The sequence below is a fragment of the Salvelinus alpinus genome, chromosome 2 (genome assembly GCF_045679555.1).
Source record: "Salvelinus alpinus chromosome 2, SLU_Salpinus.1, whole genome shotgun sequence".
Taxonomy (NCBI): domain Eukaryota; kingdom Metazoa; phylum Chordata; class Actinopteri; order Salmoniformes; family Salmonidae; genus Salvelinus; species Salvelinus alpinus.
The window spans coordinates 103,920,446-103,948,009 of NC_092087.1; the positions used below are offsets into that span (position 1 = coordinate 103,920,446).

The 27,564-nt window shown below is 41.2% G+C and overlaps 2 protein-coding genes and 1 long non-coding RNA gene across 3 annotated transcripts in view; all 3 read left to right on the forward strand.

The window, feature by feature from the left end:
* LOC139546584 (endothelial zinc finger protein induced by tumor necrosis factor alpha-like) overlaps positions 1 to 27,564 on the forward strand; it is a 76,774-nt gene that overhangs the window by 35,559 nt on the left and 13,651 nt on the right. The window lies entirely within an intron of this gene.
* Positions 1,127 to 20,707, forward strand: LOC139552121 (zinc finger protein 665-like). Its single transcript, XM_071363542.1, has 4 exons — positions 1,127 to 1,606; positions 6,615 to 7,351; positions 14,823 to 15,138; positions 18,387 to 20,707. The coding sequence occupies exons 1-4, from the start codon at positions 1,321 to 1,323 to the stop codon at positions 19,043 to 19,045; spliced, it is 1,998 nt and encodes a 665-aa protein (XP_071219643.1). The 5' UTR covers positions 1,127 to 1,320; the 3' UTR covers positions 19,046 to 20,707.
* Positions 22,891 to 26,903, forward strand: LOC139547673 (uncharacterized). The gene is made up of 2 exons (XR_011669580.1): positions 22,891 to 23,409; positions 24,209 to 26,903. It is a non-coding gene; the product is annotated as an uncharacterized lncRNA (long non-coding RNA).

Genomic DNA, 27,564 nt, shown 5'->3' on the forward strand with positions numbered 1-27,564 from the left:
GGCATCGGCTCCTCCTGGGTTGTGGTTGGACTGTGGTTGGAGGAAGTCGGTAAGTGCCTGGAGGGTCTCTGATATTTGGAAGAGTTGTTCTTGCTGCCGCCCCAGCAGTGCTCCTTTGTGGGTTACAGCATTCTTGATCTGCCCAATGAGCTCAGTTCAAATGTCGTACCCCATCAGAACCCAACCTGTTTACCTCCATTGTTTGTAAACAATGTAAACACTGTAAACATGAAAACATGGATAAACTAGAATTGTAATGTCATGGATGGTCAGTTCTTGCATCCATTGCTCTATGAATTTGAGAGTGGTTGTATTTCTCCAGACTCAGCTTTTTACCAAAACAGGGGTGGGGTTTCTGCTTTGTTACAGTTTGAACTGCAGATCCCCTGTAAAGCAATAGGACTCTCTCACCGAGATGAAAACTATTAATGTGAAAAAAGAACAAACAGAGAACATTACCTTTTATAACAGGGTTTATTATAACAATGTTTATTATAACAGGGTTTATTATGACAGGGTTTACTATAACAGGGTTTACCATAACAGGGTTGATCATGACAGGGTTTACTATAACAGGGTTTATTATAACAGGATTTACTATAACAGGGTTTATTATAACAGGGTTTACTATAACAGGGTTTACTATAACAGGGTTTACCATAACAGGGTTTACCATAACAGGGTTTACCATAACAGGGTTTACCATAACAGGGTTTACTATAACAGGGTTTATTATAACAGGGTTTACCATAACGGGGTTTACTATAACAGGGTTTATCACAACAGGGCTTACTATAACAGGGTTTACTATAACAGGGTTTACTATAACAGGGTTTACCATAACAGGGTTTACTATAACAGGGTTTATTATAACAGGGTTTATTATAACAGGGTTTATCCGTAACAGGGTTTATCATAATGTACAAATCTCTATTCAGCTTCTACATCTGCGTAGAGGAAATTATTATCTGTAAGAAGTAAGATAACTGGTGATTTAACAATTATTTGTTTACATTGTTTTGCCAGAATGTTTTGTTCAACTGTGTTACCCACTCCAGTCAGCAGGAGGCGATGTGAGTCTTTCAGTTGATGCTTCTTGCGTGACGTATAATGTAGTGGACGGGACGCTTTTTCTACAACAACACTTCAGCCACCTCGGTAGCGTGCTAGCCAACATAAAACCACAACATTGAAGCTCTTTAGGCAATGTATATTAACCTCAGTGTTTTAAACATACTGTCAGAGTAACGTTAACTAGTAAATAGGCTATTTAATTGCATATTTACGTTATTAGCTATCTGGCTAAGTAACACTCGGCTAATGCTAACTAGCTTGCTAACATCCTCGACCATGAGCTCCCGCTACTTCCCCCGTGCTAAAGAAGAGGAGGTCTGCTGGACAGAGAAAGAAGTTCTCGTAAAAGAGGAGAAGGAAGAGGAGGCTGTCACGGTGAAACAAGAAGTAGAGGGTGAGGCTGTTACGGTGAAAGAAGAGGAAGAAGCTTTTAGAGTGAAAGAGGAGGATGCCGTTTTTGGAATGAAGGAGGAGGGGGAGATTACTGTCACGTTGGAGGAGGAAGGGAAGACTGGAGATCTGATTAACACCAGTAAGTACTATTTTAAAAACAGTGCCACAAACTCTGTAGTTGTTGAACTATCTTACTAATGTGTTGTGCTAAAGACTGCCGACATTCGCAAAAACGCTGTCAAGCCACCCACTCTTCTGTTTCCGCCTGCATTTTCTTACACCGAGATCACACCGAAAGTTGTTATTGCATTTTGGGACACCAAAAGTACATTAATTTCCAATGCGAATACACAACACTTTATGGTACCGCGTGTTTTCTGATCGGGAGACTGAGTCGGATGCGCTCTAACATCTCCATCAGCATCGTCTGCAATAAAAGCTGCATTTGAGAGAAATAAGCTTTTTTTGTGCATATCGAACATTTCAGGGATATTTTATTTCAGCTCATGAAAGGTGGGACCAACACTTTACATGGTGCGTTTATATTAGTTTTAAGTATATTTATAAAATGGGTGATACCCTTTTAAAGTACCAGGGAGCCCACCCTGGAAATTTGACATGTCTTGTTTCAACCCATATGTGTAAAAATAAGTGAAATCAAAAGGCTACTTTTGCGATATTAATATTATGCACCGATATTACATTTTTGTCCCGATATCCAATATTTTCTTTGCCAAAAAAACAATACCGATATTTAACATTTTAGCGGCCTTTTGAGCATTTTAATACAGTTAAATAGTAACACACACACACTGACCAAAAAGTTATTTTGTTTGCATTTACGTATGGCTCCATTACCAGTAAAACAATCCAAACCTATTTATTTCACTTTCTTGCTGTGCGGTTTCGTTGTTCAGTCGTTTCATTCTCAACCAGGATTGCATCATACATGTCAAGCAGTGAAGTTTCAGCTCTGTCTGTCCGTGGCCTCTCTTCCTTTGAGTTGTCTCGCTGATATGTTCTTACTCTTTCAAATGACTGCTGGACTTGTTTAGGTGTTGGAAGTGCGTTTAGTATTTGTCTGCTTTGTGTGTAGCTCTGTATTGTTCATGGCGTCATTACGTCATCTACCTACGTTATATAGGTATGGCACGTTAGCTTTGACATCGGTTTTGCACATCGGCGTTAAACTAGACACCGGGCTGATGCCGATGTTGGCATTTTTAGTTAATATTGGCCGATTCTGATAAGCTTACTGATATATTGTGCATCCCTAATTAATATTAAAGTTTAAGATTGAATAGATATATGTGAAAATGTGTATTTCAGAATCTATACATACTTCACATGTTAGAGCACATTATAAGGAGCATAATGACTAGATGTTGTCTGTATCGTTCATGGATCACAGGGTCATACAGGAGGCATGTTCTGGCCTAAAATGACCCACTTTCATCATGATGATGTCAGAAAGGGTTTGTGATGCAAATGTAAAACATATTTCCACCCCATTTCAGTATGTGAGAATTGGCAGAAAAATCGGAGAGATACCACACACATTTTCGAACTATGATGGTGTGGAATCACCCTGTACTGCCAATCCACTTTTCTGGACACTGGATGAGGTCAGTACTGATAACGATGACTACTTTTCTGGACACTGGATGAGGTCAGTACTGATAACGATGACTACTTTTCTGGACACTGGATGAGGTCAGTACTGTAACGATGACTGCTGCTTACGGTTCTATGAAGCACCGCATCACGTTAACGGGGCTGGACACAGGAAACGATACTCAAGGACCTTTCTGATGCTCTCGTTCAGGTAACCCGGGGTCCCGGTGCCCGTTCAGGTAACCCGGGGTCCCGGTGCCCGTTCAGGTAACCCGGGGTCCCGGTGCCCGTTCAGGTAACCCGGGGTCCCGGTGCCCGTTCAGGTAACCCGGGGTCCCGGTGCCCGTTCAGGTAACACGGGGTCCCGGTGCCCGTTCAGGTAACACGGGGTCCCGGTGCCCGTTCAGGTAACACGGGGTCCCGGTGCCCGTTCAGGTAACCCGGGGTCCCGGTGCCCGTTGAGGTAACACGGGGTCCCGGTGCCCGTTCAGGTAACACGGGGTCCCGGTGCCCGTTCAGGTAACCCGGGGTCCCGGTGCCCGTTGAGGTAACACGGGGTCCCGGTGCCCGTTCAGGTAACACGGGGTCCCGGTGCCCGTTCAGGTAACCCGGGGTCCCGGTGCCCGTTCAGGTAACCCGGGGTCCCGGTGCCCGTTGAGGTAACCCAGTTACACAGTCCTCCTTTAAGACTCCATCATGTTTCATCATTAGATGCTACAGTCCTCCTTTAAGACTCCATCATGTTTCATCATTAGATGCTACAGTCCTCCTTTAAGACTCCATAATGTTTCATCATTAGATGCTACAGTCCTCCTTTAAGACCCCATAATGTTTCATCATTAGATGCTACAGTCCTCCTTTAAGACTCCATAATGTTTCATCATTAGATGCTACAGTCCTCCTTTAAGACTCCATAATGTTTCATCATTAGATGCTACAGTCCTCCTTTAAGACTCCATAATGTTTCATCATTAGATGCTACAGTCCTCCTTTAAGACTCCATAATGTTTCATCATTAGATGCTACAGTCCTCCTTTAAGACTCCATAATGTTTCATCATTAGATGCTACAGGCCTCTCTTATGACTCCATAATGTTTCGTCATTAGATTTTACAAAGCAAAAATTAAAAGATGAGAATTGGTCATTAGACACCTGCTTTACATATCTTACATGTATTTATTCATTTTGAAACATATAAACATTAATATTGAAATAATAACATTTTATTTGGCACATTTTGCAATATATTGTTGAGCATAATGTACTCTATGGACATATCAAAGAGTTGAATCTTTTCTACTTTTAGAGATATGATCCATTTGCTAAGCCTTACCAACATAATGAATGTAAAAATGTATTAAAAAAGCTTGCCCTCTGCTGGTGATTTGCAGGTGAAAGAAGGGCTGTGATTGGTTACATTTCCTACTATGCCAATTTCTCTGTATAAAATGGTCCATTAAACCTAGTAGAGATCCTGCTGTGAAACTGTGATGCTAAACCCACCACCACCAGTGTTGTTAACATCTCTGTCTCTGATACATTGTATGTAAGTGTTTTGAGGATACAATATACAGGTAACTGACAAATAAAGGAGACACTTGAGCCAATGAGGGATACAAAGTAGACTGAACAAAAAATATAAACGCAACATGTGAAAAGTGTTGTTCCCATGTTTTATGAGCTGAAATAAAGACTCAGAAATGTTCAATACGCACAAAAAGCTTATTTCTCTCAAATTGTGTGCAACATTTGTTTACATCCCTGTTACTGTGCATTTCTCCTTTGCCAAGATATTCCTATATTCCAATATACTTGTAACTGACGAACATGTGAGTCAACGAGGGATACAAAGTATCTTGAAAGCAGGTGCTTCCACACAGGTGTGGTTCCTGAGGTAATTAAGCAATTAACATCCCATCATGCTTAGGGTCAGGTATAAACGTGCCCAGTTGATCATTATCTTGGCTACCATGGCTAGAAGAAGAGATCTCAGAGACTGAAAGAGGCCATTAACTGGGCTAGCATGGCTAGCATTAACTGGGCTAGCATTATCTGGGCTAGCATGGCTAGCATTATCTGGGCTAGCATGGCTAGCATTAACTGGGCTAGCATGGCTAGCATTATATGGGCTAGCATGGCTAGCATTATCTGGGCTAGCATGGCTAGCATTATCTGGGCTAGCATGGCTAGCAGAGACTTTGAAAGAGGGCTCTCAAAGGAGCACCGGGGTTTTAAAGGGTTAGGTTAAAGGGTATGTTAAAGGTTAAAGGGTGTGTTTGTGTCTCAGTCACTGGATCTCAACCCTAATGAACACTTCTGGGAGATTCTGGAGTGGCGTTTTCCATCACCATCAACAGAAACATCAAATTATTGATTTTTCTCATGAAGGAATTGGGTCGCATCCCTCCAATAGAGTTCCAGAAAATGTGCAGAATCTATGCCAAGGCGCACTGAAGCTGTTGTGGGGGCCCAACGACATTTACGACACTTTATGTTGGGGGTTCCTTTACTTGGACATTTACGACACTTTATGTTGGGGGTTCCTTTACTTGGACATTTACGACACTTTATGTTGGGGGTTCCTTTATTTGGGCAGTTACCTGTAGCTCAGTATTTGTATTTATTATTATTAATTTCTTTACCAATGGATCATTTATACTTTTTGTTGTTGTAAATAAAACATTTTTTACCTATTTTTTTCTCCCCGGACACAGCCCGGGATCGAACCTGGCTCTGTAGTGATGCCTCAAGCACTGCAGTGCCTTAGACCGCTGTGCCACTCGGGAGGCCCCACGGATCATTATGGACCTGAATTACATGTTAACAATCCTTCCCCTAAAGGACACTTCTTCTATTGATTACATTTAGTTAAAATCACCCTTTACGGACATTCTACTCAAGTTTTACATTGAATATGTTGTTTTTAATGTAGGAATTGTTAAAGGGATACTATGAGATTCGGGCAATTTGTACGGAGTCCGATTAACATCGTGGAAACCATTTTTATGTCTCTGTGTGTAGCATGAATTAAGTTAGATGTTTCGCGAGCCAGCGCTAACTAGCGTTGGTGAAATGACTGGAAGTCTACAGGTAGTCTATGCTAGTGTTACTTATAGACTTCTAGTCTATGCACTAACAGTAGGTACCAGAATGTCACAGTGTCTGTAAGGTGTTTACCATCAGTGGGCCACCAACAAAACATTAATAACAATGGATCAAATGCAGCCTATGACATGGATTGAAATACTGTAGTCCACATGATCTACTATTATAGAGCTCTGCTCAGCCTAAAGACATGACATTATCTTGATCTGTTATTATGACATCATGACATTCCATGAGAGCAAGATTCTAGTTGGAACTCTACATCTTTTGTTTTAAATTATTTCACCAAGATTTTTTTAAATGAGAATTTTTTTTGTAAACTGGCCTCAGGTTATTGAGGGATCTGATTTAGATTCAACCTCATAGCAAGAGAGTTGTGGAGGTTTTATTCAGGTCTCTATTTAAATAAACACTCTGTCTTTGGCAGGAGAAAGACCAGACTCAGAGGAACCAGAGACGTCCAACCCAGCAAGACGACGCAACTGCTCCCAGTGTGGAAAGGGTTTTAACCAGATAAGGGACCTGAAACGACATGAGAGAATACACACAGGGGAGAAGCCTTTTCAATGCTCCCAGTGTGGAAAAAGTTTTTCCTTGTTAGCGAGCCTGAAACGACATGAGAAGACACACACAGGAGAGAAGCCACATCACTGCTCCCAGTGTGGAAAGAGTTTTACCCAGTTAGGACACCTGAAAGTGCATGAGAGAATACACACAGGAGAGAAGCCTCATCACTGCTCCCAGTGTGGAAAGAGTTTTAACCGAAAAGAATCCCTCAAAGAGCATGAAAGAATACACACAGTGGAGAAGAAAGAGAAGCTGTACCACTGCCCCCACTGTGTAAAGGGTTTTAACCAGTTAGGGGACCTGAAAGTGCATGAGAGAATACACACAGGTGATAAATCTTTCCAATGCTTCCAGTGTGGAAAGAGTTTCTTCGCATCAGGGTGCCTGAAAAGACATGAGAGAACACACACGGGGGAAAAACCTCATCACTGCTCCCAGTGTGGAAAGAGTTTTAACCGGAACGAACACCTGAAAGAGCATGAGAGAATACACACAGGGGAGAAGCCCTACCACTGCTTCCAATGTAAAAAGAGTTTTGCCTGGTTAGGACACATGAGAAGACATGAGAGAATACACACAGGAGATAAGGATAAAACATAGGACAGATAAAAGCTGTTGAACAGTGGGAAATAGGACAGATATAGGCTGAACAGTAGGACATAGGACAGATATAGGCTGAACAGTAGGACATAGGACAGATATAGGCTGAACAGTGGGACATAGGACAGATATAGGCTGAACAGTGGGACATAGGACAGATGTAGACTGAACAGTGGGACATAGGACAGATAAAAGCTGTTGAACAGTGGGACATAGGACAGATGTAGACTGATGAAGGCCCAATACATGGTGGGACAGTAGTCCCCAGAGACTCTGTGTATTGACTTTCCAGTGTTTTCCCTACTGCATGTATTATAATGGATTGTGTTTGTGGATGTGTTTTCTGGGTGCAGGTTTTGGTTTGTGCCCAGCTGATTCAGATAACCAACTCATCATCAAGCGTTTCTGAATGGGCTGTGTGGTGTTAGAGGACCTGGAATCACATGAGAGAATACAGAGGCTTTGTTCTCACTGTTGTCTTTGACTGAGAATGGTTCTGATTTTTCTCTTTTCCTTTAAGTTGTTGAAATCCCCTGCTGATTTTGTACGTTTGCCCACTGACAAAGAAATGATCAGTCTATAATTTTAATGGTAGGTTTATTTGAACAGTGAGAGACAGAATAACAAACAAAAAAATCCAGAAAAACACATGTCAAAAATGTTATAAATTGATTTGCATTTTAATGAGGGAAATAAGTATTTGACCCCCTCTCAATCAGAAAGATTTCTGGCTCCCAGGTGTCTTTTATACAGGTAACGAGCTGAGATTAGGAGCACACTCTTAAAGGGAGTGCTCCTAATCTCAGTTTGCAATCAATCAGATTCCAAACTCTCCACCATGGCCAAGACCAAAGAGCTCTCCAAGGATGTCAGGGACAAGATTGTAGACTTACACAAGGCTGGAATGGGCTACAAGACCATCGCCAAGCAGCTTGGTGAGAAGGTGACAACAGTTGGTGCGATTATTCGCAAATGGAAGAAACACAAAAGAATTGTCAATCTCCCTCGGCCTGGGGCTCCATGCAAGATCTCACCTCGTGGAGTTGCAATGATCATGAGAACGGTGAGGAATCAGCCCAGAACTACACGGGAGGATCTTGTCAATGATCTCAAGGCAGCTGGAACCATAGTCACCAAGAAAACAATTGGTAACACACTATGCCGTGAAGGACTGAAATCCTGCAGCGTCCGCAAGGTCCCCCTGCTCAAGAAAGCACATATACATGCCCGTCTGAAGTTTGCCAATGAACATCTGAATGATTCAGAGGACAACTGGGTGAACGTGTTGTGGTCAGATGAGACCAAAATGGAGTTCTTTGGCATCAACTCAACTCGCCGTGTTTGGAGGAGGAGGAATGCTGCCTATGACCCCAAGAACACCATCCCCACCGTCAAACATGGAGGTGGAAACATTATGCTTTGGGGGCGTTTTTCTGCTAAGGGGACAGGACAACTTCACCGCATCAAAGGGACGATGGACGGGGCCATGCACCGTCAAATCTTGGGTGAGAACCTCCTTCCCTCAGCCAGGGCATTGAAAATGGGTCGTGGGTGGGTATTCCAGCATGACAATGATCCAAAACACACGGCCAAGGCAACAAAGGAGTGGCTCAAGAAGAAGCACATTAAGGTCCTGGAGTGGCCTAGCCAGTCTCCAGACCTTAATCCCATAGATAATCTGTGGAGGGAGCTGAAGGTTCGAGTTGCCAAACGTCAGCCTCGAAACCTTAATGACTTGGAGAAGATCTGTGGGACAAAATCCCTCCTGAGATGTGTGCAAACCTTGTGGCCAACTACAAGAAACGTCTGACCTCTGTGATTGCCAACAAGGGTTTTGCCACCAAGTACTAAGTCATGTTTTGCAGAGGGGTCAAATACTTATTTCCCTCATTAAAATGCAAATGAATTTATAACATTTTTGACATGCGTTTTCCTGGATGTTGTTGTTGTTATTCTGTCTCACTGTTCAAATAAACCTACCATTAAAATTATAGACTGATCATTTCTTTGTCAGTGGGCAAACGTAAAAAATCAGCAGGGGATCAAATACTTTTCCCCTCACTGTATCACCCCTACCTTGTCACAACACAGGTGATTGGCTCAAACGCATTAAGAAGGAAAACAATTCCACAAATTAACTTTTATCAAGGCACACCTGTTAATGGAAATGCATTCCAGGTGACAAACTCATGAAGCTGGTTGAGTCATCAAGGCAAAAGGGTGGCTACTTCGAAGAATCTAAAATATATTTTGATTTGTTTAACACTTTTTTGGTTACTACATGATTCCATATGTGTTATTTAATAGTTTTGATGTCTTCACTATTATTCTACAATGTAGAAAATAGTAAAAATAAAGAAAAACCTTTCAATCAGTCGGTGTGTCCAAACTTTTGACTAGTAGGTGTGTCCAAAAGTCAAAGGCAGCTATAAATGCAGAGGCTGCACACAGTGCAACAATATGCCACCCACATACAGGAGAAATGGTTCCAAATAAATGGCATGACTATGTGTTCCATGTGGAGGAGCTGTGTTATGTTGTGGGCTGTGTTATGTTGTGGGCTGTGTTATGTTGTGGGCTGTGTTATGTGGAGGAGTTGTGTTATGTTGTGGGCTGTGTTATGTTGTGGGCTGTGTTATGTTGTGGGCTGTGTTATGTGGAGGAGTTGTGTTATGTTGTGGGCTGTGTTATGTTGTGGGCTGTGTTATATTGTGGGCTGTGTTATGTTGTGGGCTGTGTTATGTTGTGGGCTGTGTTATGTGGAGGAGTTGTGTTATGTTGTGGGCGGTGTTATGTTGTGGGCGGTGTTATGTTGTGGGCTGTGTTATGTTGTGGGCTGTGTTATGTTGTGGGCTGTGTTATGTGGAGGAGTTGTGTTATGCTGTGTTATGTTGTGGGCTGTGTTATATTGTGGGCTGTGTTATGTTGTGGGCTGTGTTATGTTGTGGGCTGTGTTATGTGGAGGAGTTGTGTTATGTTGTGGGCGGTGTTATGTTGTGGGCGGTGTTATGTTGTGGGCTGTGTTATGTTGTGGGCTGTGTTATGTTGTGGGCTGTGTTATGTTGTGGGCTGTGTTATGTGGAGGAGTTGTGTTATGTTGTGGGCGGTGTTATGTGGAGGAGTTGTGTTATGTTGTGGGCTGTGTTATGTTGTGGGCTGTGTTATGTGGAGGAGTTGTGTTATGTTGTGGGCTGTGTTATGTTGTGGGCTGTGTTATGTGGAGGAGTTGTGTTATGTTGTGGGCTGTGTTATGTTGTGGGCTGTGTTATGTTGTGGGCTGTGTTATGTGGAGGAGTTGTGTTATGTTGTGGGCGGTGTTATGTGGAGGACTTGTGTTATGTTGTGGGCTGTGTTATGTTGTGGGCTGTGTTATGTGGAGGAGTTGTGTTATGTTGTGGGCTGTGTTATGTTGTGGGCTGTGTTATGTTGTGGGCTGTGTTATGTTGTGGGCTGTGTTATGTTGTGGGCTGTGTTATGTTGTGGGCTGTGTTATGTCGTGGGTGTTGTGGGCTGTGTTATGTTGTGGGCTGTGTTATGTTGGAGGATGTGTTATGTTGTGGGCTGTGTTATGTTGTGGGCTGTGTTATGTTGTGGGCTGTGTTATGTGGAGGAGTTGTGTTATGTTGTGGGCGGTGTTATGTTGTGGGCGGTGTTATGTTGTGGGCTGTGTTATGTTGTGGGCTGTGTTATGTTGTGGGCTGTGTTATGTTGTGGGTTGTGGGCTGTGTTATGTTGTGGGCTGTGTTATGTTGTGGGCTGTGTTATGTTGTGGGCTGTGTTATGTTGTGGGCTGTGTTATGTGGAGGAGTTGTGTTATGTTGTGGGCTGTTAGTGTTATGTTGTGGGCTGTGTTATGTTGTGGGCTGTGTTATGTTGTGGGCTGTGTTATGTTGTGGGCTGTGTTATGTGGAGGAGTTGTGTTATGTTGTGGGCTGTGTTATGTTGTGGGCTGTGTTATGTTGTGGGCTGTGTTATGTTGTGGGCTGTGTTATGTTGTGGGCTGTGTTATGTGGAGGAGCTGTGTTATGTTGTGGGCTGTGTTTGTGGGCTGTGTTATGTTGTGGGCTGTGTTATGTTGTGGGCTGTGTTATGTTGTGGGCTGTGTTATGTGGAGGAGCTGTGTTATGTTGTGGGCTGTGTTATGTTGTGGGCTGTGTTATGTTGTGGGCTGTGTTATGTGGAGGAGTTGTGTTATGTTGTGGGCTGTGTTATGTTGTGGGCTGTGTTATGTTGTGGGCTGTGTTATGTTGTGGGCTGTGTTATGTTGTGGGCTGTGTTATGTGGAGGAGTTGTGTTATGTTGTGGGCTGTGTTATGTTGTGGGCTGTGTTATGTTGTGGGCTGTGTTATGTTGTGGGCTGTGTTATGTTGTGGGCTGTGTTATGTTGTGGGCTGTGTTATGTTGTGGGCTGTGTTATGTTGTGGGCTGTGTTATGTGGAGGAGCTGTGTTATGTTGTGGGCTGTGTTATGTTGTGGGCTGTGTTATGTTGTGGGCTGTGTTATGTTGTGGGCTGTGTTATGTTGTGGGCTGTGTTATGTTGTGGGCTGTGTTATGTGGAGGAGCTGTGTTATGTTGTGGGCTGTGTTATGTTGTGGGCTGTGTTATGTTGTGGGCTGTGTTATGTTGTGGGCGGTGTTATGTGGAGGAGTTGTGTTATGTTGTGGGCTGTGTTATGTTGTGGGCTGTGTTATGTTGTGGGCTGTGTTATGGTGTGGGTTGTGTTATGTTGTGGGCTGTGTTATGTTGTGGGCTGTGTTATGTTGTGGGCTGTGTTATGTTGTGGGCTGTGTTATGTTGTGGGCTGTGTTATGTGGAGGAGTTGTGTTATGTTGTGGGCTGTGTTATGTTGTGGGCTGTGTTATGTTGTGGGCTGTGTTATGTTGTGGGCTGTGTTATGTTGTGGGCTGTGTTATGTTGTGGGCTGTGTTATGTGGAGGAGTTGTGTTATGTTGTGGGCGCTGTGTTATGTTGTGGGCTGTGTTATGTTGTGGGCTGTGTTATGTTGTGGGCTGTGTTATGTGGAGGAGCTGTGTTATGTTGTGGGCTGTGTTATGTTGTGGGCTGTGTTATGTTGTGGGCTGTGTTATGTTGTGGGCTGTGTTATGTTGTGGGCTGTGTTATGTTGTGGGCTGTGTTATGTTGTGGGCTGTGTTATGTTGTGGGCTGTGTTATGTGGAGGAGTTGTGTTATGTTGTGGGCTGTGTTATGTTGGCAAAACCTTAGTAAAACCTCTGTCTCTCAAACAGAATTAGTGAACATAAAAGTTAAACTAGAAGAAACGACAGGGATTTTTCCAGTCGTAGAACAATTTAATGACCAAAAACATTTCTGCCTTTTTTAGATTTTGTGGCGTAGAGAAAGTCTAGATTTCAGACAGGGGAGGTAAATATAAATATAAATAACACTGAGTATTAGATAATGTTTTGATATTTTCACCCTCCAGACATTATTCCCTGAAGGTCTTAATGATGAAATGCCCTTGTTATGTTGTAAATGTGAACATGAACTAATGCCGCCACTTCAGCCGACTCTGACGTATTTTCCTGCACTGTACCCAATGATTTATGAAAACGTCCTTGATAGGTCGATGTCCTCGTTGTGGTTTTACAGACGTGTTTAATAAGTTTTATGTACACATTTTAGTAGAATACTTATGAAATGCACATTGTTATATTTGGTAGCACTTCTTTGATGATGCTTCTTTTCCCTCGACCCCATTTGATGCGTGGAACGGATGTGGGTGGAGCCATGTCTACATACGGGTGCTAATTTATAAAAACTCACAAAAGCTCTGACGAAGGCCTTGAGGCCGATACGTTTAATTAAGAGCGTTGACACTTTCAGGAGCAGTGTGGGAGTTTCTCTTTTTTTCTCTCTCTTGTCATTTCTGACGTCACCGTTAAAAACGTGTTCAGGTATAAAGCAGTAAGTCATTTATGGAAAACAAAGGAACATTCAAAGGACCCGAATATTTCAACCAATTATTATATTTACTGATTCATGTTTATTCATAAAAAGCAGAAGACAGTAAATATCATTAACTGCAACTACTGCGTCCAAAATTACCGCAGTCGACTGCAGTTAGTGCACTTTAGCTGCAGTTTCAAAACTGCAATCTTTTGTTGTAAGGGTTCCGTTTAGGCTATAGGTTATACGGAAGAACACAACTGCACTGAAATGAAGAGCCTGGTTCAATGCAACCCCCCCCTGCTGAACATCAAACATGTGTTTATCTGTTAACCTGTTTGGTGTATGGATAGACACATACCGTTTCAGTGGTCTTTTGCTACAGGCATAGCCTACCATTAATATTCTCAGTTCCGGAGCATTTACAAACAACCATATTTTCAATGGGATAATGGTGTAATGGGATATTTGATTTTATATTTTAAATGCAATGTTTTTCATAGGCCTATGCTTTTAACCATAACACATCAAGCCCTCCACAGAAATTGATAGCATATAGCCTGAGGAGTGCACGGTGCCAGTGATTGTGTCTGTTAAGCAGGTAAACGTGTGGTAAACTTACTATAACAGGGTTTACCATAACAGGGTTTACCATAACAGGGTTTACCGTAACAGGGTTTACCATAACAGGAGGGTTTATTTTTTAACAGGAGGGTTTATTTTTTAACAGGAGGGTTTATTTGTAACAGGAGGGTTTATTTGTAACAGGAGGGTTTATTTGTAACAGGAGGGTTTATTTGTAACAGGAGGGTTTATTTGTAACAGGAGGGTTTATTTAACAGGAGGGTTTATTTGTAACAGGGTTTATTATAACAGGGTTTATTATAACAGGGTTTACCATAACAGGGTTTACTATAACAGGGTTTACTATAACAGGATTTACTATAACAGGGTTTACTATAACAGGGTTTACTATAACAGGGTTTATTATAACAGGGTTTACTATAACAGGGTTTATTATAACAGGGTTTATTTGTAACAGGGTTTACTATAACAGGGTTGATTCCTAACAGGGTTTATTAATAATGTACAAATCCCTATTCAGCCTCTACATCTGCGTAGAGAAAATTATTATCTGTAAGAAGTAAGAGAACTGGTTACATTTGCCAGAATATTTTTTTGGTTCAACTGTGTTACCCACTCCAGTCAGCAGGAGGCCATGTGAGTCTTTCAGGTGATGCTTCTTGCGTGACGTATAATGTAGTGGACGGGACGCTTTTTCTACAACAACACTTCAGCCACCTCGGTAGCGTTCTAGCCAAAATAAAACCACAACGTTGAAGCTCTTTAGGCCATTTTTGTTAATATTAACCTCGGTTTTTAAACACACTTAATGCGTATTTACTAGTTACTCTATTTAATTGACTATTTCCGTGTTTAGCTAAGTAACACTAGGCCAATGCTAACTAGCTTACTTGCTAACATTCTCGACCATGAGTTCAAGCTACTTCCCCCGTGCTTAGCCTAGCACTAGGCTAGTCGCTAATGCTAACTAGCTAGTTAACATCACCGACCATGAGTTCACTAAGCTACTCGCCTCCTGCTAAAGAAGAGGAGGTCTACTGGACGGAGAAAGAAGTTCTTGTGAAAGAGGAGAAGGAAGAGGAGGCTGTCACAGTTAAAAAGGAAGTAGAGGATGAGGCTGTTACGGTGAAAGAAGAGGGGAAAGACGTGAAAGAGGAAGAAGTTACAGTGAGAGAGGAAGAAGAAGCTTTAAGAGTGAAAGAGGAGGATGCAGTTTTTGGACTGAAGGAGGAGGGAGAGATGACTGTCACGTTGGAGGAGGAAGGGAAGACTGGAGATCTGATTAACACCAGTAAGTACTATTTTAAAAACAGTGGAACAAACTCTGTAGTTGTTGAACGAATGTGTCATGTTAAAGACTGTGGTCAAGTGAACCGTTATTCGCAGAAATTCCGCGTGAATTGTTTTAAGTGAAGTGTGTTTTCTGGGAGGGGAAACTGAGTCGGATGTTCTCTAATACTCCGATAGAAACGACAGCTACAAATTATTCCAAGCAAACAGTTTGACGCACACTTATTTAATCTTCCATAATGAAAATGAAACCAAATCGTTTAGTTCATTTTCGTACCTTATAATAAATGACTTTGACATCACGGGTAGAGTGAGGCTGCAGTAGCCCAACGTTGGCGCTGTTTAGGAAATGTTCAATTATCAAAGCAAGATGCGTTTATGATGTCATGACACACATAATGAAAATGAAACCAAATCGTTTAGTTCATTTTCGCACCTTATAAAAAATGACTTTGACATCACGGTCAATGATCAAAGCAAGATGCGTTTATGATGTCATGACACACAGGACGATCTAAATGAGCTTGATGTGTTTTCAGTATATCATTAATCCAGTGTGATGACCATATTCTGCCATCTTAAAATATGGGTTAACATAATTGATAATTGTATATTACAGTTAACTTTGAAGTAAAATTGGATGATAAACAATTTGTCACGTCTACCACCAGTACATACCGAATCCATTGTCATTAACATTGTAATGTATAACATGCCCATATGACAGCTACAACATTGGAAAAACACTAGTTTACTGTACATTCGGAAAGTATTCAGACCCTTTACTCAGTACTTTGTTGAGTTCTAGGCTTTATCAGAAAGTTATTAGTTGTTTCTGAATAACCTAAAACTTGGGATGCCTAAAGTAATAATGAGAGAGAGAAGGAGCAATGGCGATGTATAAAAATCACATGAGAAATTGGAACAAACCTTTATAACAAAGCATTATATTATTGGGGCGGCAGGGTAGCCTAGTGGTTAGAGCGTTGGACTAGTATCCGAAAGGTTGCAAGTTCAAATCCCCGAGCTGACAAGGTACAAATCTGTCGTTCTGCCCCTGAACAGGCAGTTAACCCACTGTTCCTAGGCCGTCATTGAAAATAAGAATTTGTTCTTAACTGACTTGCCTAGTTAAATAAAGGTAAAATAAATAAAAATAAAGACAGAAATGATGCATACAAGGCCCATCAGAAAAATCCCTCCTTGCCATTGGGAACCAAAAGCCTAATCCTACTAATTTAAATATCATGAAAGCATTAAGACAAATTCAAGTCATGAAGAGTATTTTCCAAACAATTCTAATGAAGTGTTTAATGTCCTAAAGGACAAGACACACTGAAGCTGTTGTGGGGGCCCAACGCTCAAGACACTTTATGTTGGGGTTTCCTTTATATTGGCAGTTACGACACTTTGTTGGTTTCCTTTATTGTCAGCCAATTTTTCTACCCGGACACAGCGCAAGATCGAACCTGGCTCTGTAGTGATGCCTCAAGCACTGCAGTGCCACTCGGGAGGCCCCACGGATCATTATGGACCTGAATTACATGTTAACAATCCTTCCCCCAAAGGACACTTCTTCTATGGATTACATCACCCTTTACGGACATTCTACTCAAGTTTTACATTGAATATGTTGTTTTTAATGTAGGAATTGTTAAAGGAATACTGTGAGATTCTGGCAATTTGTACAGAGTCCGATTTACATCATGGAAACCATTTTTATGTCTCTGTGTGTAGCATGAATAAAGTTAGATGTTTCGCGAGCCAGCGCTAACTAGCGTTGGTGAAATGACTGGAAGTCTACAGGTAGTCTGTGCTAGTGTTACTTATAGACTTCTAGTCTTTGTGCTAACAGTAGGTACCAGAATGTCACAGTATCTGTAAGCGGTCATCAAAGAGTGGGCCACCAACAAAACATTAATAACAATGGATCAAATGCAGCCTATGACATTGATTGAAATACTGTAGTCCTCAATATCTATTATTATAGAGCTCTGCTCAGCCTATAAACATAACATTATCTATTATTATAGAGCTCTGTTCAGCCTAAAAACATGACATTATCTATTATTATAGAGCTCTGCTCAGCCTATAAACATAACATGATCTATTATTAGAGAGCTCTGATCAGCCTGTAAACATGACATTATCTATTATTATAGAGCTCTGCTCAGCCTAAAAACATGACATTATCTATTATTATAGAGCTCTGCTCAGCCTAAACATGACATTATCTATTATTGTAGAGCTCTGCTCAGCCTAAAAACATGACATTATCTATTATTATAGAGCTCTGCTCAGCCTATACACATAACATTATCTATTATTATAGAGCTCTGCTCAGCCTATACACATAACATTATCTATTATTATAGAGCTCTGCTCAGCCTATAAACATAACATTATCTATTATTATAGAGCTCTGCTCAGCCTGTAAACAGGACATTATCTATTATTATAGAGCTCTGCTCAGCCTATAAACATGACATTATCTATTATTATAGAGCTCTGCTCAGCCTATAACCATGACATTATCTATTATTATAGAGCTCTGCTCAGCCTGTAACCATGACATTATCTATTATTATAGAGCTCTGTTCAGCCTATAAACATGACATTATCTATTATTATAGAGCTCTGTTCAGCCTGTAACCATGACATTATCTATTATTATAGAGCTCTGCTCAGCCTATAACCATGACATTATCTATTATTATAGAGCTCTGCTCAGCCTGTAACCATGACATTATCTATTATTATAGAGCTCTGTTCAGCCTATAAACATGACATCATCTATTATTATAGAGCTCTGCTCAGCCTAAAGACATGACATTATCTATTATTATAGAGCTCTGCTCAGCCTATAAACATGACATTATCTATTATTACAGAGCTCTGTTCAGCCTGTAACCATGACATTATCTATTATTATAGAGCTCAGCTCAGCATGTAACCATGACATGATCTATTATTATAGTGCTCTGCTCAGCCTAAAAACATGACATTATCTATTATTATAGAGCTCTGCCCAGCCTCAACATAACATTCCTTGAGAGCAAGATTGTAGTTGGAACTCTACATCTTTTGATTTTAAAATTTCACCAAGATTCTTTTAGATTAGACATTTTTTGTAAACAGGCCTCCGGTTATTGAGGGATCTGATTTAGATTCAACCTCATAGCAAGACAGTTGTATCATGTGGAGGTTTCATTCAGGTCTCTCTTTAAATAAACACGCTGTCTTTGGCAGGAGAAAGACCAGACTCAGAGGAACCAGAGACGTCCAAAGCAGCAAGACGACACCACTGCTCCCACTGTGGAATGATTTTTATCCAGTTAAGGTGTCTGAAACGACATGAGAGAATACACACAGGGGAGAAGCCTTTTCAATGCTTCCAGTGTGGAAAGTGTTTTTCCTTGTTAGCGAGCATGAAAAGACATGAGAGGATACACACAGGGGAAAAGCCTCATCACTGCTCCCAGTGTGGAAAGAGATTTTTCTCATCAGGGTGCCTGAAAAGACATGAGATGATACATACAGGGGAAAAACCTCATCACTGCTCCCAGTGTGGAAAGAGTTTTAACCGGAAAGAATACCTGAAAGAGCATGAGAGATTACACACAGGAGAGAAGCGAGATAAATCTTTCCAATGCTCTAAGTGTGGAAATAGTTTTTCCTTGTTAGCGAGCCTAAAAATACATGATAGAATACACACAGGGGAGAAGCCTCATCATTGCTCCCAGTGTGGAAAGAGTTTTAACCTGAAAGGACAATTGAAACAGCATGAGATAATACACACAGGGGAGAAGCCCTACCACTGCTCCCAATGTGAAAAGAGTTTTGCCTGGTTGGGTCACATGAGAAGACATAAGAGAATACACACAGGAGATAAGGATGTAGGCTGCTGAACAGTAGGACATAGGACAGATGTTTGCTGCTGAACAGTAGGACATAGGACAGACAGTCGTGAAGAGGGCACGAGAAAGCCTATTCCCCCTCAGGAGACTGAAAAGATTTGACATGAGTCCTCAGATCCTCAAAAGGTTCTACAGCTGCACCATCGAGAGCATCCTAACTGGTTGAATCACTGCCTGGTATGGCAACTGCTCGGCCTCCGACAGGCACTACAGAGGGCAGTGCGTACGGCCCAGTACATCACCGGGGCCAAGCTTCTTGCCATCCAGGACCTCTAAACCAGGCGGTGTCAGAGGAAGGCCCAAACAATTGTCAAAGACTCCAGCCACCCTAGTCATAGACTGTTGTCTCTGCTACCCTACGGCAAGCCTTTCCGGAGCGCCAAGCCTAGGTCCAAGCCATAATACTCCTGAACATCTAATCAAATGGCTACCCAGAGTATTTGCATTGCCCCCCCCCCCGCCTCTTTACACCACTGCTACTCTCTGTTATTATCGTCCATGCATACTCACTTTAATAACTCTACATACATGTACACATTACATCGACTAACCGGTGCCACCGCACACTGACTCTGTACCGGTACCCCCCTGTATATGGTCTCACTATTGTTATTTTACTGTTGCTCTTTAATTACTTGTTACTTTTATTTATTTTTATTATTTTTTTTAAATATATTTTAGGGGCTCGTAAGTAAGCATTTCACTGTAAAGTCTACACCAGTTGTATTTGGTGCATTTGACTAGTAAAATGAATGACTAATAAAATCCTATGGTTAATAACTCCTCCATTAAGACCTGTTGTAGGTCAGTCCAACAAGATGTCTGTATGTGTCCTATGGTTAATAACTCCTCCATTAAGACCTGTTGTAGGTCAGTCCAACAAGATGTCTGTATGTGTCCTATGGTTAATAACTCCTCCATTAAGACCTGTTGTAGGTCAGTCCAACAAGATGTCTGTATGTGTCCTATGGTTAATAACTCCTCCATTAAGACCTGTTGTAGGTCAGTCCAACAAGATGTCTGTATGTGTCCTATGGTTAATAACTCCTCCATTAATACCTGTTGTAGGTCAGTCCAACAAGATGTCTGTATGTGTCCTATGGTTAATAACTCCTCCATTAATACCTGTTGTAGGTCAGTCCAACAAGATGTCTGTATGTGTCCTATGGTTAATAACTCCTCCATTAAGACCTGTTGTAGGTCAGTCCAACAAGATGTCTGTATGTGTCCTATGGTTAATAACTCCTCCATTAAGACCTGTTGTAGGTCAGTCCAACAAGATGTCTGTATGTGTCCTATGGTTAATAACTCCTCCATTAAGACCTGTTGTAGGTCAGTCCAACAAGATGTCTGTATGTGTCCTATGGTTAATAACTCCTCCATTAAGACCTGTTGTAGGTCAGTCCAACAAGATGTCTGTATGTGTCCTATGGTTAATAACTCCTCCATTAAGACCTGTTGTAGGTCAGTCCAACAAGAAGTCTGTATGTGTCCTATGGTTAATAACTCCTCCATTAAGACCTGTTGTAGGTCAGTCCAACAAGATGTCTGTATATATGAGAAAAACAATCCATATTCAGAAGAACCTCACCAGGGCTGAAGAACAGGCCCTCAATGAACTAATGTAAGAGTCATCTCTGCATCAAAGCTGCAGACAAGGGGGCCGGGGGAGGGGGGGGCGTGGCTGTGGGCGGGGCTGTGGTCGTTTTAGACTGTGTCAAATACAAAGAAGAGATTCAGACGCAAATCCGTCATGAACGTTTCTATAGAAACCTGAGTGTTGATTCCACAGAGGTGGTCCAATGGGATGTTGGCTCAAATCTGGAGCAAGCCATATTATTAAAATATTATTATCAACCATTATTATTAAACATGATTATCATTAAACATTATTATTAAAATACTATTATTGTCAACCATTATTATTAAACATGATTATTATTAAACAGGTAGATTTTTGTTTTGTACACAACAATTCAGAAATTGATTGACAAAACTCGTAAATGGTATGAAATAAAACAAAACTTGTTTATGAATTGTAGCAGTATGAATTGCATTAACAGAAATGACTGTAAATGAACATTGTATATGATAAAAGACGGGAATTTACGTTGAACATTTACTGGTGGTGATACAGCGAGGAATTGATCGACAGTAATAAACCAAACGTAGGCTAAACAACTCACGCCATGACAAAATAAATGCCTACTATTTGTCTGGAGACAGAGACATGCCTATAGTGTGTTTTCGCCTCACACCCATTCCCTCCTTCTTGTCTAGACATTTGTTTTATTATACTCAATACACACAGCCTGATCTTTACAAGGAATAGGCCTTGGCGTCACCGTTAAAACGTGTTCAGGTATAAAGCAGTAGTCATTTATGGAAAACAAAGGAACATTCAAAGGACCCAAATATTTCTACCAATTATTATTTTTACCGATTTCATGTTTATTCATAAAAAGCAGAAGATAGTAAATATCATTAATCATACTGGTTACCCTATTCAAATGAATAGGTCAACATTCTGAAGGTATTCATATGACTCCGTTTAGTCTAAGTGGAAACGTATGTCGCGGGGAGAAGTCAAAGGATCCTTGAAGTCAGGCTATAATTAGTCAAATCCAGAGTAAATATAGGCTAGCCGAAGTGTTCAGGCTTTGACTTGATCTATGATCAACATAGGCAGGGAAGTTTCCGGTTCCCTTACGGGGAAGAAAATGTGGGGTCAAATTACGGGGTCCAGTCATGATATCAGTGATTTTCAGGTGGGAAAGTCAGAGGTGTAGGAAGAGGTGGGGGGTCAAGTCATGATATCAGTGATTTTCAGGTGGGAAAGTCAGAAGTGTAGGAAGAGGGAGCAGTTTCAGAATTGGAAATAAGAGTTGGGTGACCGTTGGAAGATATTTTTTTCCAGTCAGAGCTTGTTTTTTTCTGAGCGACTTTAAAGAGGAAATCTGAGATTGCTACATCACATTTCAAACTTTTAAATCAATGATATATACCCATAGACTCTTTAAGAATATAAACTTAGAAATGCCTTATGAGCGTAGTTCAAATGTCGTACCCCATCAGAACCCAACCTGTTTACCTCCATTGTTTGTAAATAATGTAAATACTGTTAACCTGAAAACATGGATAAACTAGAATTGTAATGTCAGGATGGTCAGTTCTTGCATCCATTGCTCTATGAATTCAAGAGTGGTTGTATTTCTCCAGACTCAGCTTTTTACCAAAACAGGGGTGGGGTTTCTGCTTTGTGACTTACAGTTTGAACTGCAGATCCCCTGTAAAGCAATAGGACTCTCTCACCGAGATGAAAACTATTAATGTGGAAAAAGAACAAACTGAGGATTTTTTTTTAACACATTACCTTTTATAACAGGGATTATTATAACAGGGTTTTCTATAACGGTTTATCAATAACAGGGTTTAACTATAACAGGGTTTATTATAACAGGGTTTACCATAACAGGGTTTATTATAACAGGGTTTATCAATAACAGGGTTGTTCCACTGGATATCATAAGGTGAATGCACCAATTTGTAAGTCGCTCTGGATAAGAGCGTCTGCTAAATGACTTAAATGTAAATGTAAATGTATTATAACAGGGTTTACTATAACAGGGTTTATTATAACAGGGTTTATTAATAATGTACACATCTCTATTCAGCCTCTACATCTGCGTAGAGGAAATTATTATCGGTAAGAAGTAAGAGAACTGGTTATTTAACAATTATTTGTTTACATTGTTTTCCAGAATGTTGTTTTGGTTCAACTGTGTTACCCACTCCAGTCAGCAGGAGGCGATGTGAGTCCTTCAGGTGATGTTTCTTGCGTGATGTATAATGTTGTGGACGGGATGTTTTTTCAACACCAACAATTCATCCACATCGGTAGCGTTCTTGCCAACACAAATCCACAACATTGAAGCTCTTTAGGCCATTTTTTGTTCATATTAACCTCAGTGTTTTAAACACATTGTCTGCGTAGTTACTCTATATAATTTACTATTTACGTTATTAGCTATCTAGCTTAGTAACACTAGGCTAATGGTAACTAGCTTACTTGCTAACATCCTCGACCATGAGTTCAAGCTACTTCCCCCGTGCTAAAGAAGAGGAGGTCTGCTGGACAGAGACAGAAGTTCTCGTGAAAGAGGAGAAGGAAGAGGAGGCTGTCACAGTTAAACAAGAAGTAGAGGGTGAGGCTGTTACGGTGAAAGAGGAAGAAGTTACAGTGAAAGAAGAGGAAGAAGCTTTTAGAGTGAAAGAGGAGGATGCAGTTTTTGGAATGAAGGAGGAGGGGGAGATTACTGTCACGTTGGAGGAGACTGGAGATCTGATTAACACCAGTAAGTACTATTTTAAAAACAGTGGAACAAACTCTGTAGTTGTTGAACCATTGAACTAATGTGTCGTGTTAAAGACTGCGGTCAAGTGAGCCGTCATTCGTAAAACGCTGCCAAGCCACGCTTCTGTTTCCACTTGAATTTTCTTACGCGAAGTGACAACACTTTACGGTAGCGCGTGTTTTCTGTGAGGGGAAACTGAGTCGGATGTTCTCTAATGCTCGGATAGAAACGACAGCTACGAATTATTCCAAGCAAACAGTTTGTACGCACACTTATTTAATCTTACATAATCAAAGTGATACCAAATCGTTTAGTTCATTTTCGTACCTTATCATAAATTGCTTTGACATCACGGGTAGAGTGAGGCTGCAGTAGCCCAACGTTGGCGCTGTTTAGGAAATGTTGAATTATCAAAGCAAGATGTGTTTATGATGTCATGACACACAGGACGATCTAAATGAGCTTGATATGTTTTCAGTATATCATTAATCCAGTGTGATGACCATATTCTAACCATACGATGTCCATTTTATGTCATCTTAAAATATGGGTTAATATAATTGATAATTCAATGTTACAGTTAACGTTAAGTAAAATTGGATGGTAAACATCTTGTCACGTCTGCCACTAAAAGACTCTACATCTCTTGTATTTTAAATTTAACCAAGAGCCTTTTAAATTAGATTTTTTTTAAACTGGCCTCAGGTTGAGGGATCTGATTTAGATTCAACCTCCTAGCAAGACAGTTGTGGAGGTTTCATTCAGGTCTCTATTTAAATAAACACTCTGTCTTTGGCAGGAGAAAGACCAGACTCAGAGGAACCAGAGACGTCCAAACCAGCAAGACGACGCAACTGCTCCCACTGTGGAAAGGGTTTTAACCAGTTAGGGGACCTGAAACGACACGAGAGAATACACACAGGAGAGAAACCTTTCCAATGCTCCCTGTGTGGAAAGAGTTTTTCCTTGTTAGCGAGCCTGAAAAGACATGAGGACACACACAAGAGATACTCCTCATCACTGCTCTCAGTGTGGAAAGATATTTATTCAGTTAGGGAACTTAAAAATACATGAGAGAATACACACAGGAGAGAAGCCTCATCCCTGCTCCCAGTGTGGAAAGAGTTTTAACCGGAAAGAATACCTGAAAGAGCATGAGAGAATACACACAGGAGAGAAGCGAGATAGACCTTTCCAATGCTCCCAGTGTGGAAAGAGTTTTTCCTTGTTAGCGAGCCTGAATATACATGAGAGGACACACACAGGAGATAAGCCTCATCACTGCTCCCAGTGTGGAAAGAGTTTTAACCTGAAAGGACAACTGAAACAGCATGAGAGAATACACACAGGGGCGAAGCCCTACCACTGCTCCCAATGTGAAAAGAGTTTTGCTTGGTTAGGGGACCTGAGAAGACATGAGAGGACGCACACAGGAGAGAAGCCTCATCATTGCTCCCAGTGTGGAAAGAGTTTTAACCAGTTAGGTCACATGAGAAGACATGAGAGAATACACACGGGAGATAAGGATGTAGGCTGCGGAACAGTAAAGGGTGGCTACTTTGAAGAATCTCAAATATAAAATATAATTTGATTTGTTTTACACTTTTTTTGGTTACTACATGATTCCGTATGTGTTATTTCATAGTTTTGATGTCTTCACTATTATTCTAAAATGTAGGAAATAGTAAAAATATATAAAACCCTTTGAATGAGTAGATGTGTCCAAACTTTTGACTGGTAGTGTACATCTACATGATGTATTGTTACACCACGTAGGAGCAGTATAGACCTAGTCTGTTCATTATATACATCTACATGATGTGTTGTTACACCATGTAGGAGCAGTATAGACCCAGCTGCATGTTGTGATATGTTTGTTAACTTCGTTTTAAATACTCACTCATTACACATCTGTTCTGATCAACAGGGGACTGTCTTGTTAGACTTCAATGCTGCTTTTGACATTATCGATCATAGTCTGCTGCTGAGAAAACTTGTGTTGTGGCTTTACACCCCCTGCTATAATGTGGATAAAGAGTTACCTGTCTAACAGAACAAAGAGGGTGTTCTTTAATGGAAGCCTCTCAAATATAATCCAGTTAGAATCAGGAATTCCCCAGGGTAGCTGTTTAGGCCCCTTGCTTTTTTCAATTTTTACTAACGACATGCCACTGACTTTGAGTAAAGTCAGAGTGTCTATGTATGCGGATGACTCAACACTATACACGTCAGCTACTACAGCGACTGAAATGACTGCAACAGTCAACAAAGAGCTGCAGTTAGTTTCAGAGTGGGTGGCAAGGAATAAGTTTTCCCTAAATATTTCTAAAACTAAAAGTATTGTATTTGGAACAAAACACTCACTAAACCCTAAACCTCAACTAAATCTTGTAATAAATGGGAGGTCCGTGGGACGACACACAATTGGCCTAGCGTCGTCCGGGTTAGGGGTTTGGCCGGTAGGGATATCCTTGTCTCATCGTGTACCAGCAACTCCTGTGGCGGGCCGGGCGCAGTGCGCGCTAACCAAGGGAGCCGGGTGCACGGTGTTTCCTCCGACACATTGGTGCGGCTGGCTTCCGGGTTGGAGGCGCGGTGTGTTAAGAAGCAGTGCGGCTTGGTTGGGTTGTGTTTCGGAGGACGCAAGGCTTTCGACCTTCGTCTGTCCCGAGCCCGTACGGGAGTTGTAGCGATGAGACAAGATAGTAATTACTAGTAATTGGATACCACGAAAATTGGGGAGAAAAGGGGGTAAAAAAATTAAATAAAAATAAAATCTTGTAATAAATAATGTGGAAATTTAGCAAGTTGAGATGACTAAAGTGCTTGGAGTAACACTAGATTGTAAACTGTCATGGTCAAAACATATTGATGCAGTAGTAGCTAAGATGGGGAGAAGTCTGTCTATAATAAAGTGATGCTCTGCCTTAACAACACTATCAACAAGGCAGGTCCTACAGGCCTTGTCGCACCTTGACTACTGTTCAGTCGTGTGGTCAGGTGCCACAAAAAAGGGCATAGGAAAATTGCAATTGGCTCAGAACAGGGCAGCATGGCTGGCCCTTGGATGTACACAGAGAGCTAATATTAATAATATGCATGTCAATCTCTCCTGGCTGGAAGTGGAGGAGAGATTGACTTCATCACTACTTTTATTTATGAGAGGTTGAATGCACCGAGTTGTCTGTCTAAACTACTAGCACACAGCTCAGACATCCATGCATACCCCACAAGACATGCCACAAGAGGTCTCTTCACAGTCCCCAAGTCCAGAACAGACTATGGGGGGCGCACAGTACTACATAGAGCCATGACTACATGGAACTCTATTCCACATCAAGTAACTGATGCAAGCAGTAAAATTACATTTCAAAAAACACCTTATGGAACAGCGGGGAACTGTGAAGCAACACAAACATTGGCTCAGACACATGCATACACACACACACACACACACACACACACACACACACACACACACACACACACACACACACACGATAACATACACACCTTATATACACATGGATTTAGTACTGTAGATATGTGGTAGTGGTGGAATAGGGGCCTGAGGGCACATAGTGTGTTGTTAAATCTGTGAATATATTGTAAAGTTTTTAAAATTGTTTAAACTGCCTTCATTTTGCTCGACCCCAGGAAGAGTAGCTGGCAGCAGCTAATGGGGATCCATAATAAATACTAATACAAACACATGATTCTCTTTGTCCTTTTACAAATAATTGTATTCTTTAATAGAATACTTGAAAAATAAATGTTATGTTTGAAAATAAATACTTTGTTGCCAACTTCAGTCAGCAGATGGCGATGTGTGTCTTTCAGGCAATACTGCCATTGTAATGTAATAATCTAGTAGACGGGACGCTTATGTCACAATCGTTTATCCACCATTCATTTTTCCCATAGGGGATTTTTAAAGAACTTTAAACCTATACGGGATCAGTGTCCCCCCCCCCTCTAGACGGTTGAGCTAGCGTAGGCTAATGTGATTAGCATGAGATTGTAAGTAACAAGAACCTTTCCCAGGACATAGACACATCTGATATGGGCAGAAAGCTTCAATTATTTTTAATCTAACTGCACTGTCCAATTTACTGTAGCTATTACAGTGAAATAATGCCATGCTATTGTTTGATG